Source organism: Protopterus annectens, chromosome 1.part1, assembly GCF_019279795.1.
Source record: "Protopterus annectens isolate FY-2018-M chromosome 1.part1, PAN1.0, whole genome shotgun sequence".
Taxonomy (NCBI): Eukaryota; Metazoa; Chordata; order Ceratodontiformes; family Protopteridae; genus Protopterus; species Protopterus annectens.
The window spans coordinates 1683727007-1683749932 of record NC_056726.1 but is presented as its reverse complement, the minus strand read 5'-3'; the positions used below and the strand labels follow the sequence as shown (position 1 = coordinate 1683749932).

The following is a 22926-nucleotide window of genomic DNA, read 5'->3' as shown; positions in this document are numbered from 1 at the left end:
TTGTAGAGTGCATTTGTGTAGGATTTAGCAGTCATAACTGTATTGTCCATCTGCGTGGGTGTCATGAACTTCACCACTTCTGTCTTAAGAAGCATGAAATTGGCTTTGGAGAAATTGTTTATCGTGGTTTCCTTAATGGGGGGTGAGGACAGGATGTGGATATCTAGGGCGATTAGCTTATGGTTGGAGCTGACCAACGAGGAGTTGACTTCAGGTGTGGAACACCGGTCACTTATGTTGGTAATGACTAGGTGTAGGATACTGTTCCCCCTGATGGGGGTGTGGATGAGTTGATCCAGGACATTGGAATTTATGAATTCCAGAAAGCGCTGAGTGAAGGAGTTGGTACATGAGTAGTTTTCCCAATTAATGGTGAGGTAGTTGAAATCACCCAATATTAGGGTGTTTCATTAAACCCTAATATTTTCCAGTATATGAAGAAAAGAGGAGTGTGAATCCTGGGGCATGGTGGGGGATCTGTAGCAGGCTAGAATTTGGATTGCAGTTTTGCCCAGAGTTAGTTGCACTTGGATAACCTCGGCTGCGTTATGCTGAGCAACTAGCCTGGAAGTGTGGATATCCTTAATGAATATGGACACACCTCCACTTTTGGTGTTCCAGTCCAGGTTAGATGGCCGAAAAGTGTGGTATGAGTTATAGCCTGGTAATGCAGGGGTGCTCTCTGGAGCCTTGAACCAGGTCTCAGTTACTGCACAGACACTGATGTTTTCCATTTTAAGGAGTGTCTCGAGTGAGCGCATTTTGAGATATAGACTTCTAGCATTGAGTAGCATTACCCTCAGTTTTTGCTTGCCTGTTATGGTGGTGAATTTGTCATTTGAACCTTGCCTAAAAAAGGCACTATATGGGCGGCAAGAGCCTTTGCCAGTATCCGGAATCCCAGGGGTGACAGGGGCAGGCCATCTCTGGCAAAGCATCGTGGTCCATCGACTATGTCATCCCAGGCAAACAGATACTGGATCCCCTTAGAATGACACCAGAAGCTTAGCCAATTGTTGAAGTGAATCATTTTGTCCTTGTACTACAGTATCATTCTGGGCGATGGCAGGATGCTACTCAGGGCTAGGGTCATACCTGCCTGGGCTACAACATCGGAGAGTTCTTCCATGCCTCTTTTCAAGTAGTCCAGGAAGGTACGTTTCAAGTCATTCACACCAACATGGACAGTCACAGAGTCATATTTGTAATTAAATTCTTTGGGTTATCCACTGCTGCAAGGTGTTTGCAAAGTGTCTAACTCCAATGATATCCTGTAGCAGAATACAAGGTATTCACATTTTATCTTATTTAGATGACTTGCTTATCTTTACAGTGCCCTTTTTGAAGTGTTAGGTATCTCTCTGTTGGGTAAGAGATCTTTTTGCAGACTTGGTTTCCAGGAGAATATTCAAATATTTTGTCTAATCACATCCCACATAATAGAGATCCTAGGATGCCTTCTGAGTATATCCATTCAAAAAACTTTTCTCCCAGAGAAAAAGGTATGTCTGTATCTAGATCAGTTTCTGGGTTTTTCCACCCAATCAAGGACTTCAGCAAGGGAATTTCTCAGGATTCTAGGATTTATGACATCTTTGACACTTGTGATTCCTTTAGCCAGACTGAACATGAGAAAGATTAAGTGGTAAGTAAACTCTGTATGGTCCCAACATCTATACCCCAACATTTCAGCAGTTTTGATGGTAAGACCAATTGTATCTGAATCAACTTCTCCCAGTCTCCCTTCCAGCTCCACAACAATTTGTAACAAAGGATGTCTTGGTTTGCTTTGGGGATGTGTCTTTCAGGGTACAAGTGCAGGGATCTGGAACAAAAAAAAGATAGTACAAAATGCATAAACATCAGAGATATTGGCAGTTATAAATGCACTCAATTCATTCAAACATCTGTGGTCCCCAAGATCTTTAAAAATGATCCTAGACAACAACACTACAATGTGGTACATAAACAAATGGGGGGGGTCCAGATTTTACTGACTGTGCAGAATAGCCATGGTTGTCTGGAATTAAGCAATTCAGCACAATTTCACTCTACAGACCTCTTAAATTCCATAAGAGCAAAATTTTGTGACAGACAAGCTGAGCAGGACAGAGACAAACCCTCCCAAATGGAAATTGAATCAGGGGTTCTTCCAAGATTTGATCTAGTTGTGGGGAAGATATCAGATAGATCTGTTTGCATTTACAAGAAACAACTGCTAAAATTTTGCTCTTGGACTTCTTGTAAGCAGGCCTGGAAAGCATACATTCTATTTTTCATGGACTTGAATGTTCCAGCATGCCTTTTCTACCTTTCCACTGATATCCAGGTTCATTCTGAAGACTGAGAAAGCCTTTTTCAAAGATCATTGTGATGACTCCCTTCTGGCCCAGAGAACAGTTTTTCTCTCTACCTTTGGAAATGTCCTAGGGCAATTGCCACATGCTTCCTCACAGACTGGACCTACTCACACAAGACAAGTGGATGTTTGATGCGCAACAAGTTGAAACTTCAACCGATTGCCTGGATGATAGAATGTTATTACCTTTTAGATACCTATTTTCTGGGGACAGGCAGCAGTTATTAAAGGAAGGAAAGAAACTTGCTACTAGAAATTCATATATTAGCAAATAGAAAAGCTTTCATAGCTAGTGCCACATTAATAACCAAAACCCTTATAAAGCTAGTATTTCTCTGATTCTGCAGAATTTGTGAGAATTATTACCTTCTGAACTTTCTTTTTCCTCTATTAAGGTTAATGTTATGGTCATTTCATCATGTTTGCCAATGACCCCACTAGTTCAATGCATTCTCATACCAAGGTGTTTTTGAAATGGGTCATCCCAGAAAATCCTTGGGATCTTAATCTTGTTTTGGAAAAACTAACTCTTGCTCCATTTGACCCAGCTTATCAGGCTTAGTTGAGGTTCTTAACATGAAAAATAGTGTTACTGACTGTTCTGACTCTTGCAAGAATAGGTCTGAGTTCCAAATTCTTATGGTGGGTCAGTCCTGTCTGATTTTCCACAAAGATGGAGTTTTTTTGAGAACAAATCCTTCATTTATGCCTGAAGTGGTATCTAAATTTACATTGAGGCAAGCTATCTATTTCCTTGTCTTCTTTACAAAGCCTAAAATGAAAGAGAAAAAAATCTTTGTACTGTAAATATCCACAGCGAACCCAGATACTATCTTGACAGAAGCAAAACCTCCAGATATTTCACTAGTTCTTCATTTCTTATGAAGATAAGAAAAAAGGACAATCAGTGTCAAAACAAACAATTTTCAAATGGTTGTCCCATTCCATTTCCTTTTGTTATGCCACCACAACTGTCAATTCCAGGCAGTGTCAAGGCACATTCTTCTAGAGTCTTGACTTCTTGATGTCTTTTTGGAAAGGGATGGACTTTAAAAGTATTCTAGAGGCAGCAGCTTGGTCCGCTATACATACTTTTACATAGTACTGCAAACTAGATTCCTTTTCCAGGTCTAGAGCAAGCTTTGCTAGGACCATTCTCTAGGGTCTCCTGGACCCTCATCCTTCTTCCTCCCTTTCTTTCTAAGCTTTGGCATTCTACCCATATAGCTTAGACCACTGCAGCACCAATCAAATAATGAACATAGTATAGTTGTATAACAGTAGCTTTTCAAATGATCACAGCTGCAGTAGCTTCTCCTTCTTTCCGCCTTCCTATTTTTATATGATTTGTGTGTGCCAGGGTGAGGACATGGATTCTTTTTACTAAGCATTGATCCCTTTCAGGGCTATAGCCTCCCTCTTTCAGTTGGCGTGAAAGTTCTGAAGGGCTTGGCACCCAGACGTCTGGTTTTCTCCCAGCTGCTTGCATTTACAGTGGTCTCTATATCTAGAAGGTGCCCTTAAGCTGTGAAAGCTGGCTAGCTGTTATACTCTAGGTAGGATATAACTCATAATGGTTAGAGCTACTGCAACAATGTCATCTGAAGTATTATGATACATTTTACTAACACAGCTGTTCTTTCCATTAATATTCTTGGGGTTTTTTGCTTGTTTTTTCTGTCTTTCCTTGAGTTTCTTGCAGTTGGTGAATTCAAAAGTAATTTATGAGATCTTTTTCAACAAAAATGCAAATGATAAGTCTTAATACGAATGCCAAACAAATGATGTGATGTTGTCCTATCTCGCCTTCATTCTTAGCAGGTTGGGTTTGGAACTGATCCTTGGTTCTGACTCGGCCTTATACAAAAGCTCGAAGTCTTCCATTAGCTCATGGCTAAAACCCTATCCCATCTTGCACCACAATAGCTCCCCAGATATCATTTGCTGCTAAACAATATCGGGTGCTCCTCCTACTGGCTGTGGCTAAGTAGATTTTTCTGCTTCATAGTTTGTAAAATTGTTAGCTTTTTCATACTATTTTATTCTAGCTAATTGTTACTAAGTGAATTGTCTGTTTTTTGTCTTTCTTCTGTTGTTATTGCTGTTGGCCGTCATTTTTTCTGTAAGGCCTTTCTTCACCTATCCCAGCTTTAAACTAATTCTGTAAAGCCCATTTTGGTTAGAGGGTTTTTCTTTCCCCTATTTCTATTTTCCTCCCTTAAGTATAGGCTAGTTCATTTAAATTAGAGAACTGCCTTAGCCTTAGACTTAGAGGGCTTTTCTCTTTGTTTTCCTCCTTAATTCATAGGTTCATAGGTTCATACTAGGCTATCTGCCCTAGGGCATTTATAAGCTTAGCCAGAGTGTGTTTGGCTTTCGCCACCCATTTTAAATTAATTTTGCTATGCCCTTATTTGAGGTTAGTATACTGTGCCTCTGTCTAACAGTGACACAGAAGTGATACCCGGGGTAAACCTACGATCTCCCATCCACTCATCAAGATTCCCCTTGAAGAGAGTCAATGAGGGACTCTGCCTAACCTGGACTGGGATTTTATTCCAGAGTGAAGGGAGCCTCTGGGTTATGAATCTGTCCCTCCAGCATGTCCTATTTATTTCAGTGCTATGGTTCAAGTCTTTCGAGCGCGTAGCTCGATGGGATTTGGATTTTCTGAGGTGCAGCATGTCCATTAATTCCGGGTCAGACATGGCTTTATACGTCAGGCACAGATCGCCTCTGAGCAGGCGGTATGCCACTGAGTAGAGCTGGAGTTTCTTTAACCGGGCAGCATATGGCACCTGTTTGAGCCCTTTGATCCTCTTGGTGAGGTACTTTTGGGGTCTTTCCAGTTGCTGCAGGTGTCTGGTAAGGTACATCCCAAAAGGAGCATTTTACTCAATTATGGGCCTGATGAGGGATGAGTAAAGAGGCACGATGACCTCCCCTGATCTAGATGTGAATCCCTTCATGATTAGGTGGGCTATATAAAATGTTTTTCTAACCACTTTGGCCACGTGGTTTTCAAATGAGAGATTGCTATCAACTTGGGTCCCCAGGTCCCTAATTACTTATTCCGTACTTAATGGATTACCACCTATGTGGTAATTTGTGGGCACTTTGGTTTTGCCAAAGGGGATGACTATACACTTTTTGGCGTTTAGCTTGAGGCCATGGCTCTGGCACCAGTTGTCTGTTTCTATGAGGCCCTTTTGTAGGATGCTTGTGTTGGCTGGAGAGTCAATTATGGCGCCTAGTTTGCAGTCATCTGCGAACTTGGTCAGCCACAGTCCTTCCATGTTGGCCTGTACCTCTGAGAAATATATACCGAACAAGAGCGGTCCCAGGACTGAGTCTTGTGGGATGCCACTTGTAACTGGTTTGGAGTCTGACATGGCTGCAGCAATTCTAACCATGTGGGTTCTGTCCTTGAGCCAGTTTGCAACCCATCTAGTGACATAGGGGTTTATATTTAAGCTGGTGAGCTTATCTATAATGCCCAAGTGGGTATTGTATCGAAGGCTTTTGCGAGGTCCAGGTAGGCTGTGTGGACCACCTTCCCCTCGTCAATGACCTTGGTAACTGTTTCAAAGAAGTTGACCAGGTTTAAGAGGCAGGATCTGCCCTTAACAAAGCTGAACTGGGTAGGATCCAGTGTCTGTAGGTCCCCAATATCTTTATTTATGAGGTCCATGATGATCCTTTCCATAGCTTTGCAGACCAAGCTAGTCAGGCTTATGGGGCGATAGTTTCCAGGATCCATTGAGGCACCACCTTTGTAGAGAGGGACCACTGTTGCTGTACACCACTCTTTGGGTACATATCCTCTAGTAAGGCTGAGATTGAACAATAGTTTTATGTTTGGGTTTAGCTCTTCTTGAAGTTCATGTAGGACGCAGCCCGGGACACCGTCTGGTCCCATTGATGCTGTATTTTTAGCTTGGGAGAGGGCGGCTCTTACCTGAGCATCTGAGATGTCAAGGGGGCAGCACTCTGCTGTGATAGATATTTGCCCTTTTGGTGGGGAGGGGGGGAGAAGTTTGCGCTGAACCTGTCAGTTAGGATGTTGGCAATGTCTGTGGGTTCGGTGCATTTTTTGTCATTTTTTGACTAATTCTGAGCATATCTGGGAATTCCCACCCAGGTTCCTAACATAACTAAAGAAAGCCTTGTGATTATCCTTAGTGTCCTGTGCAATTTTTCTCTCGAAGCTGGCCTTAGACGATTTTATGAGTGCCCGTAGTTTTTTTGCTAATACTGATCAGAGATGCCTTCCCTTTTTGGGATTTTGCCTTTTGAGGATTCGGTCTGATTGCATGATCCATGCATTCTTGAAGGTGTTCATAGAATGCGTTTATAAAGGATTCTGTGGTCTGGGCCATATTTTACACAGGCCCGGGGGCTTTGAAGGATTCCACCTCAGATTTGAGGAGTGTGAGATTAGTTTATGGTCTGATCTTACCAGTGAGGGATACACTTCTGGTCTGGAGCATAGAGTCCCCATGTTGGTGATGATCAGGTCCAGTATGTTTTCCCCTCTTGTGGGAATGGTGACAAGTTGTTCCATAGCATTTGAGTTTATAAATTCTAGGAACCTTTGGGCTATGGTGTTGGAGCTAGAGTAATGCTCCAAGTCTATGTTTGGGTAGTTGAAGTCGCCCAATATAATGGTGTTTGGAGAGACCTTCATATTTTCCAGTGTTCTCAGGAAGACCGAGTGGGGTTCCTGGGTTTGGGAGGGTGGTCTGTAGCAGGCTATAACTGGAAGGCAGTTTTACCCACTGTTCGTTGCACATGGATAGTCTCTGATGCTTCGTGATGTGCCACCAACCTGGAGGTGTGGGTATCTTTGACGAATATTGATACTCCCCCTCCTTTTGTGGTTCAGTCCATGTTTTGGGGCCGAAAAGCATGGTATGAGGTATAACCTGGTAGTGCTGGGGTGCTCTCGGGATCCTTGAACCAGGTTTCTGTTACTGCACAGATATCAATGTTCTCCATGCTAAGGAGAGTTTTGAGTGTGTGCATCTTGAGGTTTAGACTTCTGGCATTGAGTAGCATTACTCTTAGTTTCTTATCCCTTGTGATACCTATGAAGATGGGTTTGTCTTTTGAGCCTTGCCTAAAAAAGGCACTATGGGGGTGGCAAGAGCCTTTGCCAATATCCAAAAGCCCAGGGGTGACAGGTGCAAGCTGTCCCTAGTGAAGCATCGTGGCTTGTCGAGCATGTCATCCCAGGCTGACAGGCATTGGGTCCCCTTTGAATGACACCAATACTTAAGCCAATTGTTGAAATTGATCATCTTGTCTTCATATTGTGGCATCATTCTTGGTGAGGGTAAGATGCTACTCAAAGTCAGGGTCATACCAGCCTGGGCTACATGCTCAGAGAGCTCCTCTATGTCTCTTTTCATGTAGTCCAGGGAGGTACATCTCAGGTCATTCACACCAGCATAGACAATGACTGAGTCATATTTGTACTTGCCTTGGAGTGACCTGAGTGCTTGTGTTATGTGGGGGATCCTAGCGCCTGACAGGCAGCTCACCGTGACCGTCTCCTTGTTCAGCCTGGTGAGCAGGACGTCAGTGTGCCTGACGATAGAGTCACCTATTACAAGTGTATCAGGTGTGTTTTTAGCCTTAAGGGCTGTGACTGTTCAGCACACTGGCTTTGTGAGCTATGTGTTGCATGTGTTTTGTTTTGGGGTAGCGGTTGCTTGGGTGTCTCCTTTGGAGGTCTCTGCTGCTTAGGCAGATTTTTATTTAGAGCCTCCAAGTATGTTTTTGTGTGTTTATGTGTTTGGTTTGCTGTCGTGGTTGGTCTGTGTGAGACTGGAATTGTAGTGAGTGTGGTTTCCTTCTCCTCCTGACTGGTTATGCCAGTACTGAGTTGAGAGAGCTTAGCCTCCAGTTTCGCTATATGGCTGCATCTGTCACATGTGTTGGAGTTTGTTGGGAGGAGGAGAGGGTTGTCTGTGTACATGAGGCAGTTGTAACATTGCCTCAAGATTCCCAGATTCACCAGCTGGACCGGAGAGGAGATTGACAACTGACTTTTGGACATGCCAGAATAGTATTGGGAATTCCTTTATAATTGAAAAAAAAGGGCCAGTGGGGAACAAGGTACTCAAGGGGAGTTTGTGAGGGTGTAGTGCTTTTAATTTTTTAGTGCTGACTTATATAATTGCTTTAGTGAGCAAGTGCCAGGCTTTAGAGTAGGAATAGGGTGTTTATTATGAGAACTAGATCAGTTCTAAGGGAAAAAGTGAAGAGCAGACTTTATGGAGCCGAGAATAGTTTAAACCCAATTAAGCGGAGCTGCCTGATGCTGCGCTATGTGCAAAATCGTGCAAAGCCGCGCCAAAGTGGGTTTTATACAGGGGGACTTGAAAGAGCTAGAAATTGGCCCAAAACGGCCAATAGACTACCAGATTCTTGTGCTGGGAGCACTCCGCTAAGGATAGATAGGCTGCTCTAAGCTCCCCACCACCACTGGTGAAGAAGAAGCCTCCCTTTATCCAAGAAAGGAAATGGGCAACACAGGAACTTTCCAAAAGTCCAGAATACAGCAAAGCCTGTATTTGGACTACCCTAGGTCAGGAAAGATGGGAAACAAGGATAATTTTTTTGTTTTTTTTTCTTTTTTGCAACAAACAGCAGGAAAATGCAATAAATATGTAACACAGGCTAGCGCACTTGAGTGTGTAGCCTCAACAGTAAATGCAACAAACAGGACAAACTTTAAAAGTGCAGGTGCAAGAACAACTTTAAACAGTTTAAATTTCTTCAAGACTAGCTCTTTTAAGTTACAAAGCTGCCCAGGGCTGCCTTTTCCCGTTTAAGTTAGTGGGCCTTTCCTGTGGTGTTTTGGTGTGATCGATTTTTTGTGCTTATAGTAAAAAAAAAAAAAATTAGTAGTAGTAGTATTAGAATATATATGGCTATAATTTTCTCTATAGTTTGTTAGCTGCTTTCTTGTTGTTGTTGCTGATTATTCATGTCTTCTAAGGATTCCAAGGAAGTAAATCCCTCTGGGTTTAAAAAATGTGTCAAGTGCAACAAAAAAATGTCTATAACTGACGGACATACCATTTGTGTATACTGTCTTGGAGTAGTACACCTTCAAGGGTCTTGTGCCATCTGTCACTCCTTTAGTCACAGAGTATTATTAGAGATAAAGAACAAGCTTATTCTGAGAGGCTTGTTGAAGACCTCTTTTTCTGAAGCATTAGAAGAAAGTCAGGGTCCTTCAAAGTCGGGCCAATCCCCTTCCTCAAAATCAGACAAGTTGGGGAAAAGGTCCTTATCTTCGAGTGCTCATTCGGAGCCATCTAAAAAGTTACCTAAAGTTTCTTCTTCAGACCCAAAGGCCATCGAGCCTGAGAAGTCTTCTACCTTGGTTCCTTCAATTTCGGTGCCATTGGAATATCATTTATGGAACTGGTCCCCTGAATTGGGTATGTCCCACTCTGAGGTCTCCATTGTTGTAGTCCTTCAAATCTCCTGCTCCTCCAGTCTGTCTTCCAAGAGCATGTCCGATGATGATGTGGATCATGTGGTGCAGAGGCTCTTGAGGACACCAGTGGTCACCAAACTGTTGTCAGATCCAACCCAGAGGGCTTTGGAACTGACCAAAGCTACCCTTTCACCATCGATTCCTCCACCTATCCGATTTTGGACCTCAGAGCCAGAATGTCCAGAACTGATTGTAGTGGAACCATCAGAACTGAGACCTGTCATAGGATCTTCAGGTCTGACAATTGCTCCGACGTCCTCAGTTCCATCCGAACTAGAGGAGTCTAGGAACCAATGCTCTCCAGTCAGGTCTGGAGAGGGGAGTTGGATTGGACAGTTGTTGGATCTGTACTTGCCTGTCGGTGCATCAGCTCAGGTAAGCTCAGCTCCTACCTCATCCTCAGAACCAACCCCTTTGGTTCCAGGGATTCTCTCTGGTTCTTCTGTGCTGGGAATTTCCACAGTCCAGAGGTGGGGGGCTTTCGTGGTGATGAGGAGAGTGCTGTCTCCACAGACAGATCCACTCTTGGGTCAGGATATTCTTCTCCAAAAGGCACCGGTGTCTGTCTCGGTACCACTGCATCCACAGAGACGTGGAGACCCTAGGACTCAGGATGCCCCATTGGGTGACCCCCTCTCTTCCCAAAACCTCTCCAGAATACCCATCTGAAGACATCCCTCAGAAGAGGTTATGTAAGAGGAAGCATTTAGACTCCCCAGAGGAGTCCATCACATCAGATACAGACCTTGATGATTCAGAAGGGTACCCACGGTTGCACTCTGAGGGTGTCACCTTTGCAGACACCCTGGAAATACTGAAACAGAGAAGTGACTGGCAGCCCATCAACCTTTCTGAGGAGGAGTCTGTATACCTGAAGGCCTTTGGGTCTCACCATTCCTCCACCTGGGTGTCTCCACCTTTCTACAAGCTGATAGACTTAGTTTGTCGAAAGGCTTGGAACTCTCCAGACTCAGTGGAACCTGTTCCTTGGAGGCCAAACAAATCCATCACATCACCTACAGACAAAAATTTTCTAACCAAAGGAGTCCCAGTAGATGCTATAGTGGTGGCGGCAGCCACCAAAAAGAAACTTTCAGAGATGTCCACTTCTGTCCATCTGCTGAACAAAGAGTCTTGTACGATGGACAGATATGGAAAGCGCATCTTCTTTTCAGCGACTTTTGTGCCTAGATCACTGAATTATCTGACTCAGTTTATTAGGCTTCAGAGAGATCTCCTGAAAGAGCTAGGAGATACTGTCCAAGGTTCAGTAGCTGAAGGGGTATCAGAGGTTTCCTGTCAGCTCTCCACCTTGAACTCAGTCATCATCTCCTCCATGAGGCTCACTTCTTATAGATTCATAGATTATTACTAGGCTAGCTGTCCTTATGGACCATTTTTAAGCCTAACCAATTACCCCCTGTGAGAATCAAACCCTGCACCTTGTGCTTCTAAGGTAAACACCTTAACCATTACACCACCCTTTTTTTAAAACCCTTATGCAGAAGATGGAGCGAGCAGGGCAACAGGTTCAGGAATTTCCCTAAGGAGACATTTCTGGATGCGCTTGTGTGACTTTGTGGAGCCCTTTAAATCTTCTTTTGTGAACGCCCCTTTCAATGGCTCGTCTTTGTTTGGTCCAAAAGTCAAAGACATACTAACCAGGTGTGAACAAGAAGGAAAGATTCTTTCTGCCATAGGAGTCTGTTTCTCCCTACCTACCAGACCTTATCCAAAGGATCAGAAAGGGGGAAAAATGTGGTTTTGAAAATTCCATAGAAGTTTCCAGGACACACATGGTGATACTTCCCTCAGGGGCAAAGGGGGAAGTGCTAATGGAAGACGCCGACCACATGGCATAGGGGGGTCTTCAAAACCAGGGTGACAGGGAAACTTTCCTTAGTAAGCCCTTTCAGTGCTCCTGAAAGGAGGCCCACCTGTCCATCTCTGGAGGCAGTCGGGGGCTGCTTATCTTTGTACCCAAAAGCCTGGCTAACAACAACAAAAGACAACTGGGCACAAGACATCATATCCAGAGGTTACTCCATACCCTTTTCATTCCCCGTCCCAAACATAAAAAACAATCAGAGATGTTCCACCCAGTCAAAGGGAACAGGCAACTCTAGAAATACAAATGTTGTTAGACAAAAGAGTCATCCAGACAGTCACGGCAGACCAAATAGGATCCAGAGCTTACTCAAGATTCTTTTTAGTTCCAAAGAGAACAGGGTCTGGAGACCCTTCCTGGATCTCAGAAAATTAAACAAATCAGTAAGAAAGTCAAAATTCCAGATGGCAACACTGCAGTCAATACTTTTCTGCAGCATTACCTTTTCTGGGACAAGACAAATGGATGTGCTCTGTAGACCTCCAGGATGTGTACTACCACATAAAAATGGACAGACAATCCAGGAGTCATTTGCATTTTTGGCTGGGAGCCAGTCACTACCAGTTCCTAGCTCTGTTCTTTGGCCTCACTACAGCCCCCAGAGTGTTCACCAAGTGTATGGCAGTAGTAGTGGCTCACTTGAGATGCCTAGGATTCCGAGTGTTTCTGTACCTAGATGACTGGCTCCAACCACCACCACTAAACATCTACTATCCAAAGTGAGAGACACCACCTTGCATCTCTGCTCTCACCTAGGAATCACAATAAACTACAAAAAAATCTGCTTTGTTGTCATCTCAGCATATCGTTTTTATAGGAGCAGATCTAGATACAACAAACATGATGGCAAAACTTTCCTCCGAAACAGTTCAAGTCCTATGACGTCAGGTCCTAAACCTTTCCAAGAAAAAAGTACAAGCAAGAGCAGTTCTGAAAGTCTTGGGAACCATGGCAGCAGCAATAACTCTAATTCCATTAGTACGTCTGCACATGAGAATTTTACAGTGGCTACTGTTCACTCAGTGGCCCATGCAGGAACTACCCATGTCCCATCAAATTTTGATAATGGAATTTTGCAAGAAAGACCTTCATTGGTGGCTTTACTCCACTCAGGTCACATTAGGTCAACCCTTTGCTTTTCCCCAGCCAATACCAACAGTGACCATGGATGCTTCCCAGATAGGGTAGGGGGGCACGAATCCAATTTGCACATCAAAGTCCTAGAGATGAGAGCAGTGCTTGTAGTGTTGCAGGCATTCCAGGAATCTCTTCCGCTAGGAACTATTGCAATACAGACAGACATGTCAGTTGTGTGTTACATAAACAAGGAGGAATCAGATCTTACCCCCTTTATCGGGAGACCCTGAGAGTATGGCATTGGGTGAACTCCTCCCAATGCTATCTGACAGCAATGCACATCCTGGGGAAATCCAATGTGATGGCAGACAAACTCAGCAGAGCTATTTTAATGCCTCACGAGTGGTCCCTAAAACAGGAAGTAGCAGAGAAGATTTTTTGCAAATGGGGCCAGCCTTGCTGTGACTTTTTTGCCACATCCCTAAACACCAAATGCAGCAGCTACTTTGCCCTGATCCCCCTCCAGGGGAGTCACCAAGGGATGCACTTGTCCACGATTGGCCCTCGGGTCTCCTTTATGCCTTTCATCGATATCCAAAGTCCTTTAGAAAGCCAGTCACTTGGGAAGGAATTTGATACTTGTCACCCCATACTGGCCTCATTAAATCTGGTTCCCCTTCCTGTGGTTTCATCTCCAGGAGGAGCCGTGGATTCTGGACCCAGTTCCAGACCTTCTGATTCATGCCTCAGGGATGCTCCACCCCTCCCTTCAAATCCTAAAATTGACAGCTTGGCTGCTCCAATTCCAACCACAGCCAGGCCCCCTAACCTTTCTCTGTCAGTAAACATATCCTGATCTCGTCTCATAAGGCTTTGATGAGAAAGTTATATTGAAGCAAGTGGAAATGATTTTCTTTATGGGTCTTTTATAATCACATTGATCCCTTCTCTGCCCCAAAAGCCTCCATTCTTGAGTTCCTAGCAAAGCTGTTTAATGACTGGACAGCTGCAGCTACTATTCAAGTTCAGTTAGCAGCCATATCTAATTTCCATTTAGGTGAATCAAGCCACAATGTGATGTCCCGCAGACTTTTCAAAGCCTTTCTCAAAGGTACTCTTCTATTAAGACCACCTATTAAGGTCTCTCCACCTCCATGGGACTTGAATTTTGTCTTATTCCATTTGATTCTCCCCCCCTTCTAGCCTGCATCATCCTGTGATTTCAAGAATTTAGCTTGGAAAATTATTCTTTTGATAGCTATTACTACTACTAGAAGAGTTTCAGAGCTGCAAGCATTGTCAATAAAGCCCCCATACATGCTTTTCCACAAAGACAGAGTATCCCTACAAACAAACCCATCATTTCTACCCATAGTATGCTCAGAATTTAACCTAAACCAATCCATAGAACTTCCATTTTTTCCCCAGATATGACAACAAGGCAGAATATATGCTGCATCAACTGGAAGTACTTAGATAATTATGTTTCTACTTACATAGGACAAAAAACTTCAGAAAATCCAACCAATTATTTGTATCCCTTTCAGGCTCAAAGAAAGGTGTTCCTATGTCTAAAGCAACACTTTCGAAATGGCTATCAGATTGTATTACCTTTACTTGCCTATCTCAAAACAAAGAACTTTCCCATAAAGTAAAAGGTCATTCTACAAGAGCCATTGCAACCTCTTCTGCCTTTCGGACGAGGCTACCTATTGATACCATTTATGCTGCTGGGCAAGGCCTCATACCTTTATCATTCATTACAAAGTTGATTTCGCCTCCAGGAACAGGGCCTCCTTTGGATCCACTCACCATAACGTTCCATGTGTGTTGTCCATGTCGCCTTCATTCTTACACCACCCTCCTTCCCCCCAGCCCTTGGCTCCTGGAAGACCGAGCTAATGCAGTTGGCCATTAATGTTCTCTGACCTTCTTGATTGCTCTATTAGGTATTCAGTGACCTTTATTTGGCTATATCTGCAAACAAGATCTGGGTAGCTCTCATGGTGCATGATTGGATAGGGTTTTAGCCACGAGCTAGTGGAAGACCTCAAGCTTTTGTATAAGGCCAAATCGGAACCGATCCCACCTGCTAAGAATGAAGGTGAGATGGACAACACACATGGAACATTATGGTGAGTACATAACTTCTTTTTTCAAAGTTTTAAGAAACTCAGTATCAGATCAGCAGCACAACAATAGTAATGTGAACAGTATTCCAAATTAGCAACCTCTGGTAGTACAGTGCAGTAAAGAAAATGATGGTGGGGTGGGGATCTAATCTGAACTGGATAAGGCAACATACAAGTTACTATTTCTACTTCACAATACTTGGTTCCTCAGCTTGGTTCTTGGCTGGAATGACTTATTTTGAGTTTCTTCAAATCATTCCTGTGTCCACTCATGTTTTCACCAGCTGTTCAGATATCTTTCCACATTCCAAAGATGTGAACAGTCACCTATATTACCCATAAATGTGCATTAAGTATTAGAGAAGGAGAGACAGATGGAGAGATGGAGATTGTGTATGTGTGTGTGTGTGTGTGTGTGTGTGTTGTGTGTGTGTGTGTGTGTGTGTGTGTGTGTGTGTGTGTGTGTGTGTGTGTGTGTGTGTGTGTGTGTGTGTGTGTGTGTGTGTGTGTGTGTCCTAAAGTAAATTGTACTCAGCGAGTACCACAAGAAGCTCCATCTCCTGAAAGTGTATTAAACTGGTAATTAAGAACTGAACAAATGGATAGATACTAATTTCAAGACCTTCACAGTTCTGAACAATATGTGCTTGCTAAGTGGAACAATTGAACACATAAGATACTGCATTACTCCATTCATGTAAGGTGTCATTTGTCCTTCTCTGATGTTACTTCTGAGCTTCTGTTATTAACTGAAAAAGGAAAGTTGTTACTTCTCTGAAGCTTACAGAAGATATTTTATATTGTAGATGTCTGTTGTGTTATTTTGTGGAGCCTTTCATAATGCAATTAATGTTTTGTACGAGCAAAGGTTATAAACCTCATGTTAATATTGTTACTTTTATGCATAAGTGTTTATGTTGCATGTTATTTGTTAGGTGATGATGATGACCCACTGTTAAGTGAAATCCTTAACCAGAAGATAAAAATACCAGCAGAGTCATCCGGCATTAGTGTCATGATGAAGACTAAGACCTGTCTGCAGAAAAATAATAAAAAAGGTAAATGACTGTTTTCATTGTCAAGAATCTCTTACAGTAATTTATTAACAGTTGAAGCTACCTTGCAAAGAAGACAGTTTATTACTATTGGCAGTCTGAGGATGCCTAACTTGTCCTGCTCAGTGTCATATGCATGTAATATTTGTTTCATCATTCTCCTCAGGGACTACGTCAAAGTTCTCAAACTCATGTCCTTTAGCCCTCAAGTAGCCCACAAACAAACACAATTCTGAAAGAAGGAAGCTACTACACTATATTCCTAACTGCACTGACTACATTTCTTTTTATTGTGTAGATTGTATTCCTTAACTGAATGTGCTAGTCCTTATGCAGAAATTATCATTATTTGAGTCAGAGATCCCTGAGTATATGATCTGTTTTCTTCTGCCTTCTTGAGCTTCAGTACAGACTGTGTTTGTTCTTTAGCAGTGATCAGTAATGGGCTGCTGAAAGGACAATGATTTCATCTAATCATCAATATTAGATCACTGCTGCAACTTTATGGGTTATATCCTGTCAATGATACGACCAGCCAGCTTTTAAAATTCAGGCCGCCTTCCTTGTGCTCTAACCACTATGGGGTTTGAGGAGAGAAATGTAAAAGCAGTGGTTAGGGCACCAAAAGCTTCAGAGCTTTTTTTGCCATAAGAGTACGCTCCCTCTGAGGGCTTTCTAGAACTGACAATCAACATGTCATCTTTCAATGCTGGACATATAAGACTCTTCTGGAGAAAACCTTTCACGACCTTTTTTTTTTGAAGGATGACTGAATATTTTTTCGATGAAAATGTACAATGTAATGTTGTCAGTCTTCCCTTTATTCTCACTGGTGGGTCGAATCCGAAGCATTGCATCCATCTCAGCCATTTTTCCAGCTCGAGGTCTTCAGCAAAGCTTGTGGGCCTTATTCTTTACCCATACTGCAACTCCATAATTACCTCAGATCTTGTTTGCCGTGCAGCGAAGAGGTTGGATGCATAGCTCTGGGCTAAGTTTTTCTGAAGTTGTATTATATTATATTATAGCTTTCCTAATTTTTTTCTAAAATTAGTTAAACTATCCTTTTCTAGCTAGTTCTTTACCATGCTCTTGATTTTTTCCCTCAGTTGACATCTGTTTTATTAGAGGGCTTCTAAAGAAGGTCTATTTTTAGTTAGAAAATGTTCCTTTCTCCTTTTTTTCCTTCTTTGTTAAAAAAAAAAAATTAGTTGTATTTTATATTTATATTTGGTTATCAATATTCTCCTGTAGTCCGTTTAAGTTAGATGGCTCTTCCTTATCCTTTGGCTGTGTGTGTGTGTGTGTATGTGTGTGTGTGTGTGTGTGTGTGTGTGTGTGTGTGTGTGTGTGTGCGCGCGCGCATATGCGTGCACTCCATTAAGTCCATTTAAGTCAGAGGACTTATTCTTGGAGATTGGGAGTGTCTGATTATCTTTATTTCTCTCATTTTCTTCTTCACTCATGTCAGAAAAACAAGCTAGTAAGCCTTTGGGCTTCAAAAAAATGTGAAAGTGTGGAAAGAAGATGCCCCTTAGTGATTCACACATCTTATGTGTGTATTGCTTGGGGCCTCTTCATTTGCAAAAATCTTGTTCCATTTGTCACAATTTTAATCAACGGGCATTAATGGGACATAAAAATAAGCTTATTTTGTAAGGCTTTCTCAAGTCATATTTCTCTGAGGCTATATCTCCTGGATCTTCAACCTATGACAAACCCACCAAAAGGCCTTCATTGGAGCCGAGATCCTCGTCGGAGTCAAAGCAGAAGGCGCCAAAGTTAACAGATCTGAAGGTTCCATTGGAGCAGACCTCTCATCCTGGTTCCGAAACTCCCTCGGAGCAGGGAGCTTCATTGGCACCGAGTATTGTTATAGAGCATAGACATAGGAGCCGGCCGATCACCCCCTTTAGAGAAAGTTTCTTCTCGGCTCCCATCACTAATACTAACAAGATCAAGGTTACCTAACCTGTCCACTAGGACTACCAGGAGCTTATCTAAAGAAGATGTGAATAGGGTCATAGAGAGACTTCTAAAGACACCGGCTTTGGCTAAATTACTGTTGGATTCGAGCCCAAAGAATTTGGATCAGACTCAGCCTCTGTCTTCTGTGGCAGTTCTTCCTCCAATCCATTCTCCTGTTTCGGAGCCAGAAGATATTGATATCCAGCTTGTGTCAGTATCAAGTCCAGGACCGATAAGTTCCTTGGACCCGATATCTACCTTGATTGTCTCTATGCCATCGGAGCAGGAGGCCTCTGGGAGCTGACACTCCCTGGACAGGTCCACAGAGACGTTTTGGATCTCATCTGCTCCGACTTTGCCTCTGGGGACCTCTGCACTGTTGAGTTCGGTCCTACCCCTGCTTTGGAGCTTCCTTCTTTGGCTCCAGAAATTCCTTCGGCCCCAAGAACTTGTTTGTTGGATCCCAGGAGTTCTTCGGCATGGGGAGGTCCTACTTTCAAGGTGATTAGGAGGGTTTTGACTACTTTCCAGTCTAAGACACAATTTACTTCGGGTCTTCCTCCCTCTTCAATCCAAGCATCTTTGTCTTCTCACATATCCTCTCCACAGGTCCACAGAGATGATAGGCCTTAGGATGTTCCTCAGGGTACAACCCCCACTTCCGAAACCTCTCCAGAGTATCCCATTGAGGAGGTCCCTCAGAAGAAGACATACAAGAGGAGACATCTTGACTCCCTAGAGGAGTCAGTCACATATGACTTTGATCTGAATGACCCAGAAGGGTCCCCATGATCACCCCCTGAAGATGTTTCCTTTGGAAACATTCTAGAAATCTTAAAACAGAGAGGTTTTAGGCAGTCCTCTACCTCTTCGGCTGACAAGTGAATACATGGCCTCCTACACCTGTCCTATGCAGACAGACTCAAATCACTATAGCTCTACTAAGTATCATTCAGATTGCTCAGAGGTGATCTGTGTCTCGCCTACAAGGCAATATCGGACCCTGCCCTACTAGAGATGCTCTATATCCATAAATCTATCTACTTGCGCATTACCCACTCAGTAGGCCTAAATCTAATATGCAACATCAACAAAACCTATTGGAGAGACAGGTTTGTCTCCCAGAGGCTGCCCTGTCTCTGGAATAGACTTCCCATACATGTCAAACAGAGTACCTCGCTGACCCTCTTCAAGTGCAACCTTGATGAGTGGATAGGGAACCACAAATTTGTCACAGGGGTTCCACCTTTGTCTGTCACTGATAGGGGTGACAGGTGCTGACTGAGGTTTCTTGTTTGGGGATAAACTCTTGCCTAGGCTTGTAAGGGCTCCAGGGCCATTAGCCTAGTAGCTTCCTATGATCCTATGAGGATTTGTCTTCCTGAAGGCCTTTGTGTCTCATCCATCAGCTTCTTGGGTGTCTCCTCCTTTTGACGAGCTTGTGGAATTAATCTCGTGAAAGGCTTGGAAGACCCCAGACACCATATACCCTACTTCTAGAAGGGCAAATAAGTACATTACTGCCCCAAAAGAGAAAAAGTGTTTTAACAAAGGGTGTAGAAGTGGATGCCATGGTTGTGGCAGTGCCCATTAAGAAGAAACTCTATGAAACCAGTTCATCTGTCCAGCCTCCTAATAAGGACTTTAGGACTATGTATAGGTATGGGAAGCATGTCTTCTCATTAGCAACCTTTGCTTTGTGATCTCTGAATTATCTCACCCACTTCACCAGATTGCAGAGGGACTTGATAAAAAATTATCAGATTCCCTCCAAGGGGTTGTAGCTGATGTGGTGGCAGATAAGATCAATGCTCAGCTCGCCACCTTAAATTCAGTTGTCAACTCGTCCATGAGACTCATTTCTTATGCAGCAGATGGAACTAATAGGGCAACAGGCTCAGGTATCTCTCTTAGGAGACAGGCCTGGATACGCCTTTGCGATTACGTGGAGCCCTTCAAGTCATCCTTCTTTAATGCCCCTTTTGACGGCTCCTCTTGTTTTGGGTTGAAAGTGAAGAAAATGATCACCAGATGTGAACAAGAAGGCAAGATCTTGTCTGCCGTTGGAGTATGTTTTTCTACTCCTATTAGACCTTTTCCCAAAGGTCAAAAAGGTAATGGGAAAATGTGGTTCAGAAAATCTCAAAGGTCTTACCAGGACACACAGGGTGAAAGTTCCACAGAGGCAGAATGGGGAACAATAATGGAAGACACCGACCTCATGGCAGAGGAGGCCTGCAGAACCAGGGATCTAAAGAATCTTTCTTTGGGAGACCCTTACAGGGCTCCTGAGGGAGTGCTGGATTGCTCACCTCTGGAGGTAGTTGGGGGTCAGTTGTCTCACCACCAAGAAACCTGGCTAAAGATAAACAACAAATGGGTGCAGGACATAACATCCCCTTTTCCTTTCCTATCCCCTCAAACAAAGTGGTTCCAGATGTTCCACCCAGTCAGAAGGAACAAGTAACTATAGAAATCCAAAAGTTGTTAAGAAAAAGAGTCATCCAAGAAGTCCCCGCAGACCAGAGAGGATCCACAATTTACTCAAGATTCTTTTTAGTTCTGAAGAAGACAGGGGACTGGAGACCCATTTTGGATCTCAGCAATCTAAACAAGTCAGTAAAAAAGACCAAGTTCTGGATGGTGACATTGCAGTTGATACTTCCATTTCTGGAAAAAGGCAATTGGCTGTGCTCTGTGGACTTTCAGGACATGTACTACTACATTCGAATGGACAGGCGGTCCAGGAGGTTCTTGTGCTTCCGGCTAGGAGCCAGTCACTTCCAGTTTTGAGCTCTGCCCTTTGGTCTCACTACAGCCCCCAGAGTGTTCACCAAATATATGGCAGTGATAGCGGCTCACTTGAGACGCAAAGGATTCCATGTGTTTCCATACCTGGACAACTGGCTCATAACCGCCCTGACCAGGCATCATTTGCTCCAAGCAACGTACTATGTCTTTCAACTCTGTTCCTCTCTAGGTACTACTGTGAATTATGAAAAATCTGCTTTAGAGCCATCTCAGAGTTTGGTTTTCATAGGAGGAGACATAAACACTACCACAAAAATAGTAAGATTTCAACAGGACAGAGTAGACGACCTCCGTCATCTTGTGAGAATACTAATAAAGAAGTCAAAAGCCTCTGTAAAACTAGTTCTGCAGGTCCTAGAAAAAATGGCTGCATCAATTGTACTGATTCCGCTAGCTCGCCTTCATATGAGGGTTCTTCAGTGGTTGCTTTTCCCACAATGGTCAATTTTAGAACTTCCAATGTCCCACAAGATTATGATATCCAACTCCTTCAAAAAAGATCTCCAATGGCGGATTCATTCAACTTTAGTATCTCAAGGCCACCTGTTCACCCCCCCATCCTCTGTCTATGGTGACCATGGACATTTCCCAGATAGGGTGGGGGAGGGCATTTTCTGGGAAAGACAGTTCAGGGAAATTGGAAAGAACATGAGGCTCATCTGCATATAAATATCCTAGAGATGAGGGCAGTGCTGTTAGCATTGCAAGTATTTCAGGACTCTCTCCCTCTGGGAACGATAGCAATCCAGTCAGACAATATGTCCATAGTGTGGTATATAAACAAATAGGGGGAACCAGATCATACCCACTTTGTTGAGAAGCTGTCAAGGTTTGGCACTGGGTGATAACCTCCAACCGTTTTCTGATAGCAGTGCACATCCTAGGGAAATCCAACATCATTGCAGGCAAGCTGAGAAGAGCAATTTTATGGTCGCAAGAGTGGTCCCTCAACCAGAAAGTTATGGAAGTAATCTTCCAGAAATGGGGCCAGCCTTGTTGCTATCCCTTTGTGTTAAAGGAAAAAACTTCAAAAACCAATTCACGTAAGGTTCAGATATGGCATTTAATTACTTGCTGCAAGGAGACAAAAACCATGCAAATACAGGATTTTGCCTGACTACTAACAGGAAGTATGCTCTTCTTATACTGTTCTACAAAACATTGCTTTCTGTAGTTGATGTAATTAAACACAACTTTCTGTATTGTTCGACAGCAGATGTTACTCAGATTTTCTGCTGACATGACTGGATTTATAAAAAACATTTGAGAAAAACTACCTGGCCTTGGGGGCTTTAGCCTGCTACAAGCTTCTATTGTGTAGTTCTAATGCATGTGTTACATTTCAAGGTACTTTTCTAGCTTAGACACTAGTAAATGCTGATTGCAGTTCATATATTTTCAAGCAGTCTTTGTTCTTATTATCAATAGCTTCTGCAGCTGTGTATTTTCTCACAGCATAAGCGGAACTCCTTGTCTAAATCTCATAAAATTAATACAAGCGATACATCTATTTATTATTTTCCTGACACAAGCAGAAATTATCTGCTTCCCTGTAAATTTCCAGAGCATAAGCAAAGATCATAACTGCGCATATTTCATGACAATACAAGATTGGAAAGCTTCTGCAGTTTGTACAGATTTATGCAGTGTGAAATAGAATAAATGTGTTAACCCTTTTCAAACCTTAAATGCACTAAGCATATTACTAATACATACACTAATACATATTTTTCTAACATTTTTCCCCCTTTTAATACTTTATTCTACTTTCAAAATAAGCATAAACAGTTTTTCTTCCCCTAACCTCTTCCTATTCAGGATTTGCAGTTAAGAGAGTCATTCAGTTTAAACTTATGAAAGCATTTTCAATTTTTTAACAGTTCTTCAAACTCAGCACTTTGATATAAGGTTTCTGAAACTGGCATGTCTATAAGGTCTTTGATCAGTCTTTTTATGCAGGGGATGCCACAGCAAACACATACTCCCAGTAGGATCATTCTTACACAAATAGCAATCAGAATGTTCATTAGGATAGTACCCCCCCAAACCATTTCTGGAAAAAGTCTGTCAGTGGGTTTGGTCCTGGTTTGGTCATGTCCAACACTTGCTGAATTACCTCTAGG

General features: G+C 42.9%; 1 protein-coding gene across 1 annotated transcript in view; it reads left to right on the top strand.

Annotated features, from left to right (window-relative positions):
• The window catches only part of UBXN11 (UBX domain protein 11), a 1449120-nt gene that overhangs the window by 432375 nt on the left and 993819 nt on the right, over positions 1-22926 (top strand). The window contains exon 3 of the mRNA XM_044083944.1: positions 15905-16027. Coding sequence (XP_043939879.1) covers positions 15905-16027 — 123 coding nt within the window. The remainder of the gene's footprint in view (positions 1-15904; positions 16028-22926) is intronic.